The sequence below is a fragment of the Rhinolophus sinicus genome, chromosome 5, assembly GCF_057876585.1.
Source record: "Rhinolophus sinicus isolate RSI-liver-muscle chromosome 5, RSI-T2T, whole genome shotgun sequence".
Classification (NCBI taxonomy): domain Eukaryota; kingdom Metazoa; phylum Chordata; class Mammalia; order Chiroptera; family Rhinolophidae; genus Rhinolophus; species Rhinolophus sinicus.
The window spans coordinates 86,948,081-86,967,662 of record NC_142505.1 but is presented as its reverse complement, the minus strand read 5'-3'; the positions used below and the strand labels follow the sequence as shown (position 1 = coordinate 86,967,662).

The 19,582-nt window shown below is 44.0% G+C and overlaps 1 protein-coding gene across 6 annotated transcripts in view; it reads left to right on the top strand.

Moving 5' to 3' along the window:
- Window positions 1-19,582, top strand: part of PPP2R2B (protein phosphatase 2 regulatory subunit Bbeta) — a 394,552-nt gene that overhangs the window by 331,617 nt on the left and 43,353 nt on the right. For all 6 annotated transcript variants that reach the window (XM_074313727.2, XM_019739121.3, XM_019739122.3 and 3 more), the window contains 2 exons: window positions 4,734-4,911; window positions 18,006-18,170. In XM_074313727.2, the coding sequence (XP_074169828.2) occupies window positions 4,734-4,911; window positions 18,006-18,170 (343 nt within the window). The remainder of the gene's footprint in view (window positions 1-4,733; window positions 4,912-18,005; window positions 18,171-19,582) is intronic.

Below are 19,582 nucleotides of genomic sequence, written 5' to 3'. Positions count from 1 at the left end.
CTGAGCAGTGTGAGGGAGGGAGGCATGTGTGTCTCTGGCTTCTCACATCCCACTAATCTCTGGAAGCTACAGGGTAGGTTAGACTGAGGCTACTGCCCTGAGCCCTGGAACATTATTCGGCTGATACTCTAATATGATGCTGGTTGTCTTGCCAACAAGGCTGGGGTACTCATCCTTTCGAATTAGGGTCCAGGGGATGAGCTGAAACTGAATCAAGGTCAGGGAGGAGCATGAGGTACCTGAGGGAGGGGCGTGGCCGAATTTCAACAGTACAATCCAGAACCACCTGCCCCCGTCCAAGGGCCAAGGACTGGTCCCTGTTCTTATTTGCAGACATAATGCAGCGCCCACCTTGTCTCAGAGTTGAATCGAGCCTCATCAACTACTGCCAAGATGGCTCGGAAAAGAGGGTTTGTACAATAAGTTAAAGGTCCTGGCATGACCCTGGATTTTGTCTGGTTCTATCTCTTGGCAGGAAGGGGGTTCTGGGTCTGTGGAGAGTGGCTCAGGCACATGGTGTGGGGGACAGAGGACGCTCAGGGGTGAGAGGCAGAAACCCGGGCTGTGCTGGTAACCCTCTGTGGACAAAGCACTTCCCCTCTCGGGGTCTTGATTTCCTTATCTGTAGATTTCAGGAACTGTCTGGGACAGTTATTTCCAAACGTTCCTTATCCACAGAAATAGTTATTTAAGTAAAATATATGACTGAGAATCCAAACATATTACCAAGAGTTACCGGGGGTAAGGCCTAGATACCATAGCCTCCCACTACCTCCCCCCTCCACCAACAGACACACACACACACACACACACACACACACACACGACCGATGGCCTAAGAGAGGCTCTAAGGGCCCGTCCAGATTTAATGTTCCATGATTCAATGTCACATCCATAAAGTACAGAGCCCTTCTAAAGTATTAAGCTGAACCACTCGAAATTACTGAGATTTGATCATTGTTGACTTGACAAAATGGCAGTGTCATAGTTGAACCTACTAGTTTCATTTGCAGCAGTGGTAAAGGTTGCTCACTCAGGAACCAATTGCCCAGGTACAGCTCCTCAGTTTACTCTCTGTGTGACACTGGCTAGGACACTCACCTCCCTGCTCCTCCCCTGTAAGATGGGCAAACAGAGGACCCTTCCTTGTGAGGTTGGGTACTGACAGGGGTGAATGAAATAGTGCCTTGGAGCTGGGTGGGAGGGGCTGTAACACGGTGACCGGGACATAGCACAGAAGCCCTCCGTGAATGTCCTACAGAGAAAGCCCTGAGGATTGCCTGTGAGCCTCACTCGGGGAATAGTGCCCCACTTCTCCCCGCCTGGCCCTGAAAGGAGATGGTGCCCAGAGCCCATGGGAAACACAGTCCCCGCACAGCTTCCTAATGAGCTAGCCTGTCCAGCCTGAACCACCAAGCCTCCCTCTTCTCTTCTTTCCCGTGAGGGGCATCACTGGGCAGTGCACACGCCTTGACCCGGGCACGAGGATGGTTTTGGAATGCCATGAGTGACAGTCAGCCCCCTGCCTTATCTGGGCAAAGCATTCGACGCTCCCTCCCCAGATACCTACACGGAGCCCTCCCCATTAAGTGATACATCATGGAATGTGTCAGCCTGAATTAGCAGGCAGGCCCGTCACATTAAGCGGAAGCTGTGGGCTGGCAGTTCCCACTTTGTAATGCCTCTTGATCCCGGCTGTCATGCTCCCTTTCCCATCACCACAGGCACAGGCAGCCTCCTCAGACAATGCAGAGTAATGAAGGAGGTACAGAGTACAGTTCAGGAGGATTCACAGGAAGTCCTCACAGATTCCATTTCTTCTGTGGCCCCAGGGAGCCTGCTTTGAGCTCTGCTACCTCTGGAGGACAGAGGAAGCAGGTAGCACTCAAAAGTTCCAGGTGGGGGATCCTGTATGACAAACGAGCACAGCATGACATGTGTTCTAGAAAGCACACAGAAGAGACGCCCTATTCAAATGCCATGAACACCGACCACACCTAATGGAGGTTTCCAGAGGCAGCTTGACCACAGAACTCCGAGACTACCACCACTATGATTGCTGTCAGTACTACTCTAAGTTCCATATATTCTGCTAGCAGTTTCCTCAGGTCACTTACAGAACATTTGTCACTTCCTGCCATGTGTGATAGTTGAAGGTGGTGTGAGAGAGTGGAAAGAATACTAGCTTTGCAGTTCGGTAGACTGGGATCAAATTCTGGCTGTGCCTCCAATAGCTGTGCAACCCTGGGCCAGTGACTTAGCCTCTCTGACCCTGAGTTTTCGCTTTGTAACAGTACTTTGAACCAGTACTTATTTCTCGGAGTTGTTGAAACAGTTACCTGAGATGATGTATGAAGACTGATTGAAACATAGTGGAAGCGCAATAAATATGTGCAGGGAGACTTCCTCAGGGTAAAGTTGCTTTTTTTAATCCATTGCAAAGTCTTAAGATGCACCTTTGTTGGTGTATGATCATGTATCACCTTCCTCTTCAAAATTCTACCTCATTCATCCTCCAACTTGTTCTCCATAGCACATCAGGAATGATCTGATGAAAGTTTTGAAACTGATTATATCACAATCGTTGGAAATTTTTTAATTTCTTCTCATTTCTCTTAGGGTAATGGCAAAAATCTTTCTTGGGGCCTGCCTCTTACTTACCCTGTCACTTCATCTCCACCCTGGTTCCCCATCACTCTCTCTGTCTCAACTACCCTGACCCATCTATCCTTTATTCTTGCCTTATTCACCTCCACCACAGGACCCTTGCACATGCTCTTTTCTCTGACTGGACCATTCTTTCATCCCCTCCTGGCCTAATGAACCCCTTCTCATCCTTCACAGTCATTCAATTCATACTTCTTCAGTAAAACCTCTGCAGACCACCCTGACCATGTCGGATCCTCCTAGCTGTCTACCCTCTCCTTTTGGGCACTTAACTGCATTTTATTAGGAAGTGATTTCATATCTACCTCCTCAGTGTAGATGAGCTATATGAAGGCAGGAACTGCGTCTGGTTTTGCTCACCAGTTGAACTGCCTAGGACCTTATATAGACTTCAGTAAGTGTTGCTAAAAGGGTGAGGAGAAGGGTGTACTGGAGAGTGATTATAATTCATGATTTGAATGAGTTATGAATTATATCATGAAATGAGTTATAATTTATGATAATTAGGTCACAGTGGGTATTGTCATTGTCTTTTCAGATAGTGTAACCAGAGCCCAGAAGGGGCAGGTTAATTGCCCATGGTCACACAGCCTGTCAGTAGGTGATGAATCTATGATCAGAACCCAGGTTTCCAAGTTCTTGCCATCCCTGGGCTTGTGCTGTAGAACTATTACCCATAATGGGGTGTAGGGCTCACAGAGGCTTTCCCTCCCCTCCCTCTCCGGGTACTCAGAGGACCCCTGGCTCTTCCTCCGTCTGTCAAGCCAGCTCTGGTTTCCAGGGCATCCAGCACCACGTCTGTATAGGGCTCTATGCTTCCTCTGAATTGTTCATTTAATCTAAAAACTTCCCTCAAAAGTGAATTAAACTTCTTTAAGACTGAGCTAGAAGAATTCTGTTTTGTGAAAGGTTATATCGTTGAGGTGACCACACTTAACAAAATTTAACCTCTGTTTTTGCGTTCTGCCCCTCACCCCCTGGGTTGAAACAGATCCAGACGTGGAAGTCTTAACCCCCTGGTAGCAAATTAGTCAGGGCTCAGTTGCGTGAGATGCCTTCCTTGAAAGGAAAACAGCATTTGGTCTTTTATGTTCTTGTTTCGGTTAAAGGACCACATCTCTGTTTTCTGTTTGTTGTTTTGTTTTTGGTCTGTCCCCTCTCAGGCATTAGTGTTCTCACTCACTTTCTCAGGAGCCAGTTCAGCCAGGTGTAGTCAGAAGTGCCCTTGAATTCAAAGTGGGAGTCAGAAGAGTGATGGGTCTTTGTTCACATTTGCCAGAAAGAGTTTCATGGGGGGGAGACTGTTTCACTGCCTGATTCTCTGACCTGTGGGGAACAAAACATTTCACTCACATATTCTTACTCACTCATTCAACACTTACTGAATACACGTATACATCAGTAAGACTACCATGTAATTTATTGTCCAAACTAAGACAGTTTTGATGTGCAAGTGGACACGACCTGGTTGGTACACCAAGACAACAGGTATAAACCAAGATTTCCCCAGGTAAAACAGGATGTTGATGGGTGCCCTATATATTAATGGCTGGATTTGGCTATTAGAATCTTGGGTGATTATATGTTATCCCAAATGCCATTAAGGATTGAGGACAAAGCCAGGATGGGTTCTAGACTTCCAAAGCCATGAAGGATAAATTTAAATCTAAGTTGAACTAGGCATTTCTAAAATGCTTCCATAACTTCCTTATGGAAAGACTTTACATGTTTAAAAACAAACAGTCTAGAACAACAGCTCTGGAAGTTTAGGAGGCTACGTTCCCCTGAGATGAAGCCACCTAGAGGTTCTTGGGGAAAAAAACTTAGAATCTATAAAGGATGAAATTACCCATCAAGGCTACGTGATAGTGACATTTTTTGAGAAAGGAGTAAAACTAGAAGGAACGGAAGGGAGTAGGAACATGTGATTTATCAGTCTCCTCTACCTTAGCGCTGCTTTGATGTGGTTATGATTTTGTGTGTGAAAATAAAGGACACAAACAGAAACACTCTTTTCCTAGTGAAGAGCTTTGGCTCTAAAAGGATTTGTTTCTTTTATATCCCAGGTGCCCGTCCTGAGACCTATGGACCTGATGGTGGAGGCCACCCCGCGAAGAGTATTTGCCAACGCACACACCTATCACATCAACTCCATATCTGTCAACAGCGACTATGAAACCTACATGTCAGCTGATGACCTGAGGATTAACCTGTGGAACTTTGAAATAACCAATCAAAGTTTTAGTATCCTTTCCTTGAGGCCAGTGACCAGTTGGCTTGCCTTAGGTGTGTTCAGGTAAGAGCAGGCTTGGGGGAAAGTGGAACGAAGGGAGCGGTCATAACTAAACACCTAGCACTTGTGGAGAACAGGTTCCTTTTAAATTACAGTGCCATCTGTTATACTCTCCTCCTAACAAAGTTAGGGAAGTGTTGAATTACAAGTGGTGTTCCAAGGCTGGCTCTGGATTGGAACTCTGAATCAGTTCCTTCATGCAGAGGTGTTTATGTGTCATGAATTAAAACTAGCTGTGGCTTTATCAACTATAAGATAAGACCCTAGAGTTCTGTTAAGGGTTCCTTCCTCTTGTTACAGGATTCTTCAATGGCCTATATGGGTGGAATGGACCACAGGTACACATGACATGGTTTTTATTGTATCGCAATAGTGAAAATAATAATGGCTGCCACTTATTGAGTTCTAAGCACTGCACTGGAAACTTTCCACATAGAATTTCACTTTGAGAACTACATTATCATAAATTACAGCTTGATGAATTTTCGGTCAGAGCACACCTGTGTAACCAGCATCCAGATCAAGAAACCAAACTTTATTCGCAATCCTCAAGTTTCCCTAACTCTTCTTTTCAGTCTCTACCCAACAAGGGTATATTTGATGTAACAACCCCATAATGTCAATATTATCTCCTGTTCAGCTAAAATTTAGAGAAGTCAAGGAATTGCTGAATGTCTGAGCCAGTGTTTTCACTGTACTGTATTGACCCGCTATTTAATACACATCAGTCACTTATTCAGTACCTTTCATGTGATCCATCTCGCCACAAACCTGACTCTTCACTTGAAATCCCACTCTCAGTAAATGGTTTCACCACCCGAACAGATGGCCAACTGATGTAGAAGTCAATATTCTTTTCTCCCAGCCTTCCCACCCCAACCTAATCTACCCATGGGCCCCGCCTTTGCTTCCTCTAAAATATATCTCAAATCAACTCATTTCTCTCCATATCTACTCCTACCAACCCATGCTAATATAGGCCACTGTTCTCTCACCTGTGTGACTGCAATAATCTCTCAGCCTCCATTCTTTCTTGCTCTGTTACCCAATAGCTGTTCCCATAACAGTCAGAGCGGACCTTTCAACATGTAATTCAGGTATCATCTCTCCCCTGCTTAAAACACTAGTAGCTTCTCGTTGAACATAGAATAATATCCAAGTTCTTTACCTTGGACTATAAAATTCCACACAATCTGGACCCTGCCACCCTCTATGATATCCTGTCATACCACTCAGCCCTAATTCCCTCTGCTTCAGCCAACTAACCTCTTTTCTGTTCCTGTATAAACCTTGTTACTTCCATTCTTTGCATTTGCTGTACACTCTTTCTGGAATGTTCTGCCCCCAGAGGTCACATAACTAAGTACATGTCATCATTCACACTTCCATTTCAGGTCCCCTCCTCAGAGGCACTTCCTCCCATTAACTCCCAAGCACAACCCAATAGCCCTCTATCCCTGTTATCTTCATTTGAAGGGGTTTTTTTACTTGAGTATTTGGGGTTTCCCCATATTTGGATGTAAATTCTATGAGAAGAAGGACTTTGTATGATCCTTTCCTATATCCCAGTACCTAGAACATTCTGACATAGAAAGTACTGTTTGGGTTGAATATGTCAAGTTTAAAGTACTAGGTCATCAAAGTGGAGATAATCCAGTAGATAATTGTAAAATCTAACCTGGAAATTTTACTTTAAGAGTATATTAGTTACAGTAAAACTCTGAGTGTTCTAATGTAAAATAAACCCCATAATGGCTCAAACACACACAAGATAATTTCCTTTGTAAAGTCCAATGTTGATGATCTCCATCAACAGACAGCTTCCTCCAATCCGTGACTCAGAGATTCAGGTTCCTTCTAAATGTCACCATGTTTATTTGCCTCGGGACAGTAAAAGGGAAAGATCGTGGTAGACCACTATGGGAGATTCCTATGAGCCAGACTCTAAAAGAGCATGTATTTCATTGGCTAGAATTCAGTCATATGGCCACCTCTAACTGCAAGTCAGGCTGGGAAATGTAGTATAGCTGTGTGTGCATAATTTTTAAAAACCTGGTTTTGGTGTATAACTCTCTAGTCTCTACCACACAGGAGTGCTCAGTAGTTCCCCAAGGCTTTTCAGGGAAGGCAGCTTTAAGCAGATGGAGGCGATTATGGAGACACAGAACTGACCATCAGGACCATGGCTGGCGTGTTGTATTGCTCACAGAGCAGACTCGACACGCTGTCTCAGCCGGCGAGAATCTGCCTACAGATTTGGCCTGGAAGTGCAGCTACTAATAGAATGAGTGTGGGTGGTGGTTCCCTTTCTCCCTTTATTCTGAGAGCCAGAAATCGGCTCAGGCTCAGCTGCTGTCACTCAGAGCTGCTGCTGTCCCCAATCTAGGTGACATGTTTTCTGAATTTTGCCTCTAGGCCTTCAAGAGGGAGGGAAGTTTCTTTAGGCATTTTGGGAGACAGATGCCTTGGGGAGAATGCAAAGGGGAAATATTAATAGCACAATTTAGGTTATATTCTGCAGATGTGTGACAGCCTGCCAGATGCTGGCATACAAATGAGACCGTGCCATTCACCCTTAAAGCAGCCATATGTAAAATAATCATTGTCATCATGAGGATGATGATAACTGATATCTATATAGTTATTTTCAACCAGACTGCCCTAAGCACTGAGCAGACTATATAAACTGGGACCCTTTTACTTATCATCACTGAAGTGCAGCCACCTCTGGGGTAGGAAGCGGCCATCTTTCAAAACCGCCTCAGAAAAACACCAACCACAAGGCAGGACTTATTAAATCCTCTGTTGTTTAGCACTATTTCTACAGTGCCTCATGGTTCAGAAGAGAGTAATGTGGGATTCCCAAATTTGGTATAAGTACCACTGAGGTGGTAGGCAAGGTGCTTCTAAGCACTACCTGGACATTTCTTGTTTTCATAGTTACGTATTTAATGATCATGGATATTAGAAAACACAACTATCGTATCAGTCCTGTGATTTCATGGGTACTGAAAAATTCATTTAAATTACAAAGTATGCATATGTAAAGAAAAGTGTTAAGTAACTGCTAATACTAAGACAAATGGTTTGCGAGATACAGGTTTTTTTTAAAAAGTCATAACTTCCAGTGACTAGTATTTGGTGTGACATTGGCATTGTGGTTGAGAACACAGGCTTTGCGCCTAACAAGCCTAACGTTCTCACCCAGCTCTCTACATGCTGGCTATGCAAGCTTTAACATGTTTCTTATCCAAACCTTTATTTCGTGATCTGGGGAAAGGAACTCTATCAAAGAGGATTGTGAGAATGTTTTTAAAGGTGTTTATACACATACGCGCGCTCTTAGGGCAGTACCTTGCTAAGTAAATGATCAATGAACAGGGACCAATTATTAAAACGACAGGGAAACTGGAAAAGTGGAATGTGAGAACAGTGGATTCTGTCCTGTTGAATTCATTATCTGGGTCATCATCTCAATTCTAAATTCTTCCTTTGGTTCTGGACTTGGGTGCTCATTATACTCTGATTACCAGGTATTTGCAGGATCTCTGAGGTCTGGGGCCTGTTTTCAGCACCACATCAGAGTGAGTCATTCCTAGCTACGTGCCACCTGGTCTTGCATTCGCTCCCTTCCCTCCATAGCCAGCCTGACCCTGGCTGCTGAAGCAGTTTAAAGTTGTTAAACTTTGGCCTTACTGGGTTAACTATATCAGGACAATAATAGCTCATTTCTAGGTAAGTGGCTTTCTAGGGCAAGAGGCAGCCATAACTTTCGAATAAAGGAAAGTTGCGATAGAAAGATGTTGCTTCCTTATGAAAACTATGTCTAGGATGCTTTGAGCTCTCTCCTCAGGACTAAGAATGAGTTGACTTGGGCTTTTACCTAGTCCAGTGTGGGACCTTTAAATAGACCCGTGTCAAATAAAAGTAGAGATACGGCCCTCAGCAACTGTATACTGAGCACCTAATTTGTGCCAGACTGCACTAGGCCATAGGGACACAAAAGTGAAAAACAACAAGTTGTCTGCTTTCAGAATGACTTGCGTCAAATCATCACACTAATGAGTACATAATTACAAACTGAAATATGTCCTGTGAGGAAAGGGACTATGACTATGTGAATGCACTTTTTAAAAACCTGATACAAACTAGGGAATCAAAAGAGGGCTTTGTGAGGAATTGATTATTGAGTAGAGATCTGAAAGAGGGAGAATATAAACTAACTTGGCAAAGAGGTGTGGAGAGATTGGTCAAGCACGTACAAAGGTCCTGTGGCGGGAGACAGCATGGCATGTTGGAATTCTAGATGGGACTCTAGTTGGAACTCTAGAGGAACTCTAAGATGGCCACTGTGACTGGAGCCCAGAGAGGAGATAGAACATGGTGTAGCAAGGCTAGAAAAGGTCAGCAGAAGCCACACCTTGCAAAAGTCCAGTCTGCCAGGCATGAGAGCGAGCACTTCTCTAGGAGAAGCCAACTGGATTGCAGGGGCACTTCACTTTTGACCCTTGGTCTTAGCAGACCTCTGCATCAGCTTCATTTGTCCATTGAGCTGAGGCCCTTTTCGAGTTGATATCCTGATCGGGGGCCATCCAACCTCATTTCGTAGCTTCCAGCTCAGGTGCTCTTTAGTACCAGGGACAGTGAGCGGCCTTCTTTTTACTCCAAACAGGCTTGGAGAGAAGCTGTGTGGACCTCCCTTGTTGTTGCTGTGGCTTTCATCCACAAATGTACACACCCACTGTACATGCCAATCTCAGACTGGCATTTAGTGTAAAAGGAGAGCATTTCTTCCCATGACGTATCTAGCACATTGGCCTGTGTGTGCCAGGGCAGCCCCTCCTTCCCGTGTTAAATGCAGCCTGGGTGGGTTTTCCCAGGCCTGGTGCCCTGCTTGTGTGGCTGCAGACACTCTGTATCTGAGGCCAGACCTAGAGCTTTATGAGGCTGTGGATTTCTCTCCTCACAGGGCAAGCCCTTAAGACCTCATGTTGTCAGGGGAGAGGGCAAGAATGCAACTATGAAGATTTCTTCTGGGTTTCTTGGGTTTCCTCAGAGGATGTAGCTTAGTAATTGGAAATGGAGACTCTGGATTTGAATCCAGTTTCATCTCCTAAAATCTGTGTGACAAGTTGCTTGACATTTCTCTGACCCTCAATTTTCTCATCAGTTAATGGAGATAATAATACCATCTATTCTATAAAGCTGTGAGGATTAAATGAAACAATCATGTAAAATACTTAGCGTGCCTGGCACAGAGAGAAGCTCGATAAACGGTAGTTATTATTTGGAGCATTTCCCCAGGCCGCTGTTCTTCTTACCTTGTTGCTTGGATCCCGTTCTCTTCTAAGAAAACGATAGGCTAAATAGTTCACTATACCGGCCTGGCATCTTGGCCTATTGACCTACTGTGGATTCTCTACATTTTAAAAAACTACACCTACAGAAGGCTGCTCAGTCCCAAGGAATTACAGTAGAATCCATAAACATTTATTGAGCACTTACTAATTGCACTGGAGATGCCAAGATAAATAAAACTCCACTCCTGACAATATGTCCCTTGTAATCTTGAAGGTGGGTATATCAGAGAAGCAAAGCTATTAGGGGAGGGAGGGAGAGAGAGAGAGACAGACAGAGACAGAGACAGGAATGGAAAACCACAAAGAGGCTGTAAAACCACGGACATGAGCTGAAGCTTGTCCATCTGTGGCCACGATGAAGGAAGATTTAGGGGGAAGCGAGAGCAATTTTATATCCAGCAGCCATCTGGAGTCTCTTCCTCAAGGAAGAAAGCCTGACTAAGCCTTCTTGTAAATATCTTCTAACTGACTAATTCAGACCCACCCATGATAGTCTCCCTTTTGATTAACTTAAAGTCAACTGATTAGGTTAGGAACTTTAATCACATCTCAGAATCCTTTCCAGCAGCCCCTAGATAGTGTTTGAATAACTGGGAGAAGGTGTGTGTGTGCAGCAAAATAGCTGCTTTTTTCCCTCTGTCCTCCAACTCTCTTGGGAGAATATACCTTATTAGCCCGCCATAACCAGAAACATCCTAGAAAGGAATTCTAAGGATTGTACTTGGGCCTCACCAAGTTAACCCATCACCAAACCATCAGAGTGAGTATTTGGACAGAGGGAGACAGACACGTCACCATTCTAGGGAAGATGAGTCTAACAGTTTTTTGAATGTTATGTTACATTATTTCCTGTAGTTGTCTTCCTCTGTTTGTAGACGAGTTAACTAGTTCAGAGACATTTGAGGTTATGAAACTGGTCACAGGATTTGGGATTAAAATGTAGGTCTCTCTTACTCCATACTCCAGTCAAATCTACTCTATCACGCTGTGTCAAATTACTCGGATAATTATAATAACATGTATTAAGTGTTCTCACAGAGGTACGTTCAAGGTGCTGTGGATGCACAACATTGGTGGAATTTCAAGCTCTGTGTTGCCTGAATAGGAAAGAGTCTGTGGTTCTAGGGCTTTCAAGTGCCGTCCTCCCTCTCCCCGTCCCCCATCATAAAGGCTATTTCAGCCCAGTGTCTTTTGCAGCTCGATACATACTTCAAAGCAGTAACTAGTCTGGCACCATATGTCTCTTTGTCAGTCTCCGCATACTGAGCCTAACAATTGGCAAACCCTCCGTGAATATTTGTGCATTGGCTTTTTTTATACTCTTAAGAGAGGAATGTCCCTTGGAGTCCTCTGGAGATTTCCAGGGTCTTGTCATCAAGCAACCTGTCCATTTAGCTAACCAGATCTGGATGCTTTGTAATCATTGCTTAATATCCAAGATGAAATTCAGATTTTAGAAAGGAAAAAAAAAAAACACCTTAAAGCAATTGATGTCCCCTACAAGGAAATCAAGTGTGATAGTCAAGGCCAAGATAAGGTTATTCCCCACCTTCAGTGATGGCCGATTTTAGGTTCAATATGAAAAGCCTCAACCACTTTTGGACTTGGGTATGTTACCCGGGTAAACTTAGATTCTACTCTCCAGCAGGACCTGCAGAAAAGCTTCCTGCTTCTGTCTCCTATCTTTGGTTGGCTTAAGCAAAAGAGGAGGGGAGGGCACGGGAGGGCAGGGCAGGGCAGGGCAGGGCAGGGCAGGGGAGGGGAGGGCAGGGCAGGGCAGGGCAGGGCAGGGCAGGGGAGGGGAGGGGAGGGGAGGGGAGGGGAGGGGAGGGGAGAACAAAAAACCTTGTATCAGCGAAAGTAGCAGTGATAAATATAGAAGCATATAAGAACAGTCTCCTTGAAAAGCCCACGAAACTAATATATATAAGAATGGTCCTTGGGAAAATATATGCTTTCTTTGGAAGATGGGATTATTCAGTCTGCCGTAAAACCATTTAATAAATAACTTTTTCTCCATTATCTTTGGTAATCAAAATTCTCAAAGGCTGACAGAATAAATTATACCCATTCAAAGGCAAATAAATTGAAACCCAGAGAGATAAAATGACTTTCCCAAGTTCTCTGAGCAAAATAGATTTGAAATTAAAACTGAATCCCAATTTCCTGACTCCATTTTGTTATAATCACAATCTTTATCACAATATTATCTGTAGAGATGAGGATTTTGGTCTCCAACTCTCTCATGGATGATTCTAAGCCAAAGAAAGTAGGTGGTTTTTTTTTAATGTTTATTATTTTCTTTAATAATATGTATTCATTGTAAAGATTAGAAAATGTCCTATAATCTCATCACCTAGTTTTGGAGTATATATAGGTGATTTATATCACAATTTTAATTTAATGCTACCTAACTCAACTAGAAGGGCTCAGAAAAATGAATAAATAAGAAAGTAAAAGAAAAGGGAAAAATTTAAGTCTTGATGTATCCAGGAAGCCTTCTCCTTTTCAATCTAGGAAGCACACACACACACACACACACACACACACACACACACACACACACAGATACACACACTTGCTCTCAGTCCACACACACGCCTGTATACACTTTCTCTCTTCCCTGCTTTATTTTTCTGCTTAGCAGTTATTACTATCTAATATACTATATATGATATTTATTTGCCTTGTTCGGTGACAATGTCACATACTAGAATATAGGCTACATGTAGCAGCGTGGGGTTGGTCTGGTTTGGTAATGGCTGTGTCCCATGTACCCAGAAGAATACTGGCAGATTCATTGTGAACATGTGTGCAATATGTGAAGGAATGAATGACTGAATGAACAAAACTAAGCTAGAGTTACTAAAGGGTAACTTACATGCCTGCCTTAGACTCTAATTCCCCTATAAGATATAACTACATTTCTTTCCTGTCTGTCCGTCCCCTGCCCCTCTTTCACATATCCACTCATGTTTTTATGTGGGTATGGTCAGATTATATCAATTTTGTATCTAGCTTTCCTCACCTAATATTATAGATAGATAGGTAGATAGATAGATAGATAGATAGATAGATAGATAGATAGATAGATAGATATAGCAAATATCTTTTTTCATCCTAAAATATTATAACCTCATTAACAGAAAATGTGGAAATAGTAACTGATAATTTATTATAAAAGAAAAGAAATGCATAGACCCACCCGAATAGAACTATCACTGACATTTGGTACCTTACCGATTTGCTCATTATTTTCAAAATACAAGTTTTAAATGACTTTGTGATCATATGATAGGTAGAATTTTTCATACTATGTTTTTAACAGCCCTGAAATGTCATTGCATGAACAATTTAATGAGATACATAAAATTTACATATCATTTCCCTATTTCAGTAGATAGATACATACATAGATAGATGGATGTCAGCCTTTTATAATGTTGCATTACAAATGCAGACTTTTGCATAGAAAGCTTTTTCTAAATTTGGGATTAAGGAAATGACTTTTGCGTGGCCCCCATGCTACCCCTTAGCATCCTGCCATAACCCTCTCCATTCCCTCACCCCACGGCTGATGTAATTTATGGCTCTGGGTTCTTATTTGTTTGAAGCCAGTCCCTTATGGGGTGACCTCCCAGTGTCTTCAATTATTATTTTAAATGATGCCTTAGGCTACTGCCTGGCACAGCGGTGCCCTCACCTTCCCGCCTTCTGCCTTCCAAGCATGGAGCTCAGCTGCCATGCTGGCGGTGCCCCCTCCTGTCCTCAGAGGTACCTCTAGAGTCCTGGCAGAGAGACATATTAACCCCTTTTGTCAGCAGAGGTAATTTGCCTGGGCTCAGCATTAATAAGGAATGCCATAAGCAGTTGGGGTCAAGAAGAACAGATCTGTCAAGCCCCAGGGTTAATTTAATAGCAATCTGTTGGCTGTCTGCCTTGTATATTATCTGTGAATCCAGTGCTGTTTTGCTTTTGCCATTTAGCTCTTTTGGAACAACAGGGAAATAATTTGGATAGAGAGCTCTAAAGGATAGGGAAGAGAAAATTGACTGTCAAAATGCATCATTCCATTTTCAAGATAATACAGGGAGCTGCGCGTTGCTCATCTCCTTTCTCCTTCCTCCCCACCATGAAGGGCAAAACCATATGGACTAAACGCGTGTGACTCCCTTTATAACAGTTAAGGCAAAAGGCCTGGGCTTCTAGATGATGCAGATGTGAAATATGCTCTCTCATCATCGCCGTAAGCCATTGAATTTTTGATAATTAGACTCCTCCCCAAAGTTTCTAGAACTCAGCAAATTCTCCATCAGGTAACAATTCAAGAAATCCCTTATCATGTTTCTGTCCCAACTTCAAGTTCAAAAAAAAAAAATTGTCACATCATAGGACACAAAATCCTAGGTCAGATGCTATGTCCCAGTTGTGATTCTAAAATCAGTGGTCCCCAAAGTGGATGGTGAATTAAGAGAGCACAGGCCCAAAGCAGAAGACATGGAGCTCCCTCTATGATTAGCCAGGGGAAGTACCAAGGGAGCCAGAATTACCACACTCAGAAGGGCTGGCTCTGCGAAAGCCACCTCAGGGAGGAGAGTGGCGTGTGGTCAGGGACACAGGCTCTGGAGTTGGACAAACTTGGGTTCAAATCCCAGCTCTGCCATCTACAGGGTCATATGACCTTAAGTAATTTAACTCAATCATTATTTCCTCCACTGGAAAATGGGCCAGTTAATACTGACCTCATGGGCTGAGATGAAGGTCAAATAAGACAGTACAACACACTTGATAAACATTAACTGCCAGTTATTATTCTCCTCGTCCTTATCATCATGGTTATTAAAAAGAGGAGTAGAGTCAGTTTATCTCCTAAGCCAGAGAGTCAGACCCAAACAAGTACTCTAGGCCAAAGAGCGATGTTTGAGGAGGAGGGATGATGGGCAGACACAGAGGTCCAGGATGGATGGGAGGGAAGACGGCTCCGGAGGCAGCAGCCCTAAGCAGATTCAGTGGGCACCTCCCAGTGATGCTGTTCCTGAGGGTGATAGATGTTGCAGGTTTCACAGATATGTCTCAACACTTCGTCTTCACACATTCTGACTCTGGGACTTTATTTTTAGGTAAGAAAAAAATAACCGTAGATGTGGCACCTTTCCTCCCACACAGCAAAGCTCCCTTCCAGTTAATCTTGTTTGTAGAGCTATGCTGGTAGAGGTTGAGACAGCTGACACCAGATTTTCTTTCCCTATTTTGGGAAAAGAGAAACTTGCTCACTGGCACAGTAGGGTATGGAGGCTCTTTCTGGAGGGTGATGAAATCTGACAACAGCTGATCACTGACCTCTGCTGACTCCACCCCGTGTCATGTCCACAAGCCCAAGGCATGGGTCCGGGGCTGGCAAGAACATCCCAGCTGTAGCCTGGGGCCTCCTTCTGGGGGGCCCAGGCTCTCGCTCCCCAGCGTGTGGTGCTAACTGCATTAATATTTATAACTCTGGCAGCAGTTGAGTTGAAAGGTAGTATTTTGTGAATCCAGGGGACCCTCATGCTCTGGCGACCTAAGTAATATTTGCATCTGGGTTTCGTGGGGGAAACTGTAGTAAAATGCAATGTTAGTTCAGTCTCAGGCTAATTTTAGAAAGAACCCAACAGGATTTAGAAGAGATCATTCAAGGGGAAAGCGGCAAAGCCAAATACAAAGCCTTCAAATTCCATGCTGGGATAGTTGTAGCAAGAGCATAGGTGATGTTTTGTAATAGATGACACTTTGGTAGTGTTGGTGTCACTAAAAATACCAGTGCATTTACTTGTGTCTCATCTAAACTCTAAGGGGGGACTGTTCTACTGACTTCAGGAGAAGTAGAGAAGACTTTCACCCATCCCAGTCTAATCGGATAGTCTCTATAAAGTTCCTGCTTATTGATTCAATGCAGTGTTTTCCAAAACGAGGTACATAAACTCCTGGCACACCCATACACGATTTTATTTTCATTGTTCTGCATTTATTTTCATATATATTATTAAAATGTAGCTAGCTCATTTCACCCATGATTTTATGAATATTGGATTACTGCTAAGTAAAGAAAAGGTGAGTCGATTTAAGTTGATCTGAAGAAAAAAAAATGTGACGTAAAAAATACTATCTGATGATAGATATACAGGTGGGGCAAAAATCACAAAGGTGGCTGAAAAGTGGTGAAGTCTAAGAAAAGTGGATCAGTTTGGTCAACTTTCCGACATAACAGCATGCACATCACAAGGCCTGTATCCTTTGCCAGAAGTTGCTGGGTCCTCAGACAGCATCTCTGCCCCAGCCAGGTGCCTCCCAACCTGCATCCAGGTCCTCTGAGCTCTTGGTCGGGGTATGAAGGGATCAGCCCAAACCCATGCCCTCATACATACCAAACACTCGACTGAAGGTGTTTGTTTCCATTAAGTCACCTTCATAAATGAAAGACCAAATGTTTCATTTCAGTGTACAAGGATGTGGTGTTTAAAAATAGAGGTATAATAATTCTTGATCAGAAAGGAAAATAATGAGAAAAATAAAAACAGATGATAAAACTCAGGGTATAGTGCATAAGAGGCTAAAACTGCCTCGGCATACAACTGGATGTTCTTTCCAAGACTTCCATACGTGCTCTAAAGCAGGGGTGTCCAAACTGCGGCCCCCGGGCCATCTGTGTCCCACAATCCAGTGTTAATTGGCCCGCAGCAAATTCCAAAAATATATTTAGTTTACTTAAATAAACCAGGTGAGGCAATACGTACTTCACCTCGAGTGAGTGGCCCGGCTGTTTGTGTATTTTACCGCATGTGGCCCTTGGTGAAAACCGTTGAAAAAAGTTTGGACACCCCTGCTCTAAAGCAAATCATAACCTATGGAAACGAGCTCCTGCTTATCTTCAGTAGGAGAAATTTTGCATAATGACCACAGAGCACAAATTTTGGGCCCGGGATAAAATCTTAGTACTGCCATTCTTTAGCCTTATGACTTGGGGCAAGTTACTTTACTTATTCTGAGCCTCTGTTTGCACCACTGAAAAATGGGAATAAGTTCTGATTATAGAGCTGTTATAAGGATTAAGTGAGATAAAGTACCTGATGTGCTCTGCACCGTAATTAACCTATAGTCAGTGCTCAGCCGATGGTAACAGCTATCATCATCATCGTCGTCATCGTCGTCGTCATCATATTATTATTATCATTATTATTATTAAAGAAGATCTCGGGAATTTCTTGGAAGAGGATTTACAATCTATTGTCGGTATCATTTATCAGCCCAAAAGTCTGGGTAAAGATTCAAATAAGCTGAATTATTTCGTTGGAATGGGACTAGTTTGTTCACCACTGTGGTAAAATGAGAAATGAAAGTCTGTGCAACTTGGCACGTTTTAGCACAGTTGCGTGAGCAGGTAACTTTGATGGCGAATGGGACAGCTACATGTTATGGAGGATGCAATACTGAAAAGAGGCCAGGGAGACCCAATTTCCAAGGCTTCCTCTGATCACTGGTAACCTGGGCCTCATCTGCCTTGGACCAATAATAAGTACCTGTTCGCTCACAGAGTTATTACCAGGGTCCTCCATGTGTGGTAAATGCTAACACGTAATACTACAATGAGGCAGTGCCATTACTAATCACCCACAAGTTTCTGCTCCCATTCCTTGACTCGTCTGTGTCAGATATCGTCGACATTAAGCCAGCCAACATGGAGGAGCTCACGGAGGTGATCACCGCAGCTGAGTTCCACCCCCATCACTGCAACACCTTCGTGTACAGTAGCAGCAAAGGGACCATCCGGCTGTGTGACATGAGGGCGTCGGCCCTGTGCGACAGGCACACCAAATGTGAGTAGCAAGCAGCCCAGAGCGGAGGTGGGTGGATGGGCCACTGGCCCCTGACATGCGGGAGGAGAAGGGGAGAGCCTGCAGGGTTTTCATCTCCTTTCACACATTAGACACAGTGGGAGTAAAGAAACTACAAGTGTTGGCGTGACTCGGGAGTCAGCTCCACGTTGGGCATTTCAATAAAGATGAAACCTCACATTCAATTCCACAAATATTTGCTTCAGGCTGTGGAATACAGAGATGAATAAGACATGAGCCCTGTCACATAACATTGTGACATGATCTGAATTATGTTTTAAGATCACTCTTGTGGCAGTGGGGAGAAGGCACCAGAGGAGTAAAAGGGAAGACCAGTTAGGGGATCGTTGTGCTATCCAGACAGGAGGTGAGCGTGGCCTGGCAAGGGCAGTAGTGTGGAGATGGGCAGGAGTGGGTGGGTTCTGGGTAGATGTTGGCAGTGGAGCTTACAGGACCTGCTGGGCTGTGCGGGAGGCTGAGAATATATAAGGAATCGAGAATGGCAGCTGGAGATGGTGACTAACGTAATATAATGTTATATCAATTATGTGTATATCTCAATTACAAAAAAGGAATAGTAGCCGGGGGAAGGGGTTAGTGGCTTCTGGGAGAGGTTGCGGCTTTGGGAACTAGCACTCTAGAAGTCCCAGTGGTTCTGGGGGGCACCAAGGAAAAGCTTCAGAGAGAAGAGTGGGAGTAAAGGTCAGCCAGACTCACAGACCCTTGGGTCAAACTGGAGTTTGCAGAATGTGGATGGAGCAGAGCAGCTCCAAACGAGTGGGGGCTGAGTGCTTGGAGGCCAGAGGCTAAGACCGATGTCAGGGGGTGAAGCAAGTGTCAGTTGGCACTAACGGTGAGTGCTGTGGTAGATAGGCCGGGCCTGGAGCCAGCAGAAAGGCTTTCTAGAGTAAAAACTGCTTCCCCAGGGTAAAGGTACCTGGAAGGCAGTGGTCATCCATGTCCAGTGTCGGGCTACATCATGTGCAGCTGGCAAGCTGTTCAGGAGCGACCAGAGCTGTGTTTGTCCAGCCAGCGCCTTCTGTGAAGTCCTGTTTGGTCACTGCAGTTGGCAGTGGACCGCCAGAAATGAAGACCATGTCTCTCACAGGACCAGTTTTCAGTTTCAGTTCCTATGTGACAGGAGTGACAGGATGAGTGTGTGTCAGTGCGTGGCTAGGAGAGGGGTGCATATCGGGGTCGCTTGAATCATGTTTGGTTTCTTATTTGCTGTGAGATGTAGCACATGGTGCAGCTGGTATGGACAGTGTCGTGCTATGTAGATTGTGTGGACTTTAGAGTGAGAGCAAAGCCAGGCTTCATGGCTCATTAGCTGTCTGACTTTGCCCAACTTTCCTTAACCTTTCTGAGCCTCAGTTTTCTCCTATGTAAAATAA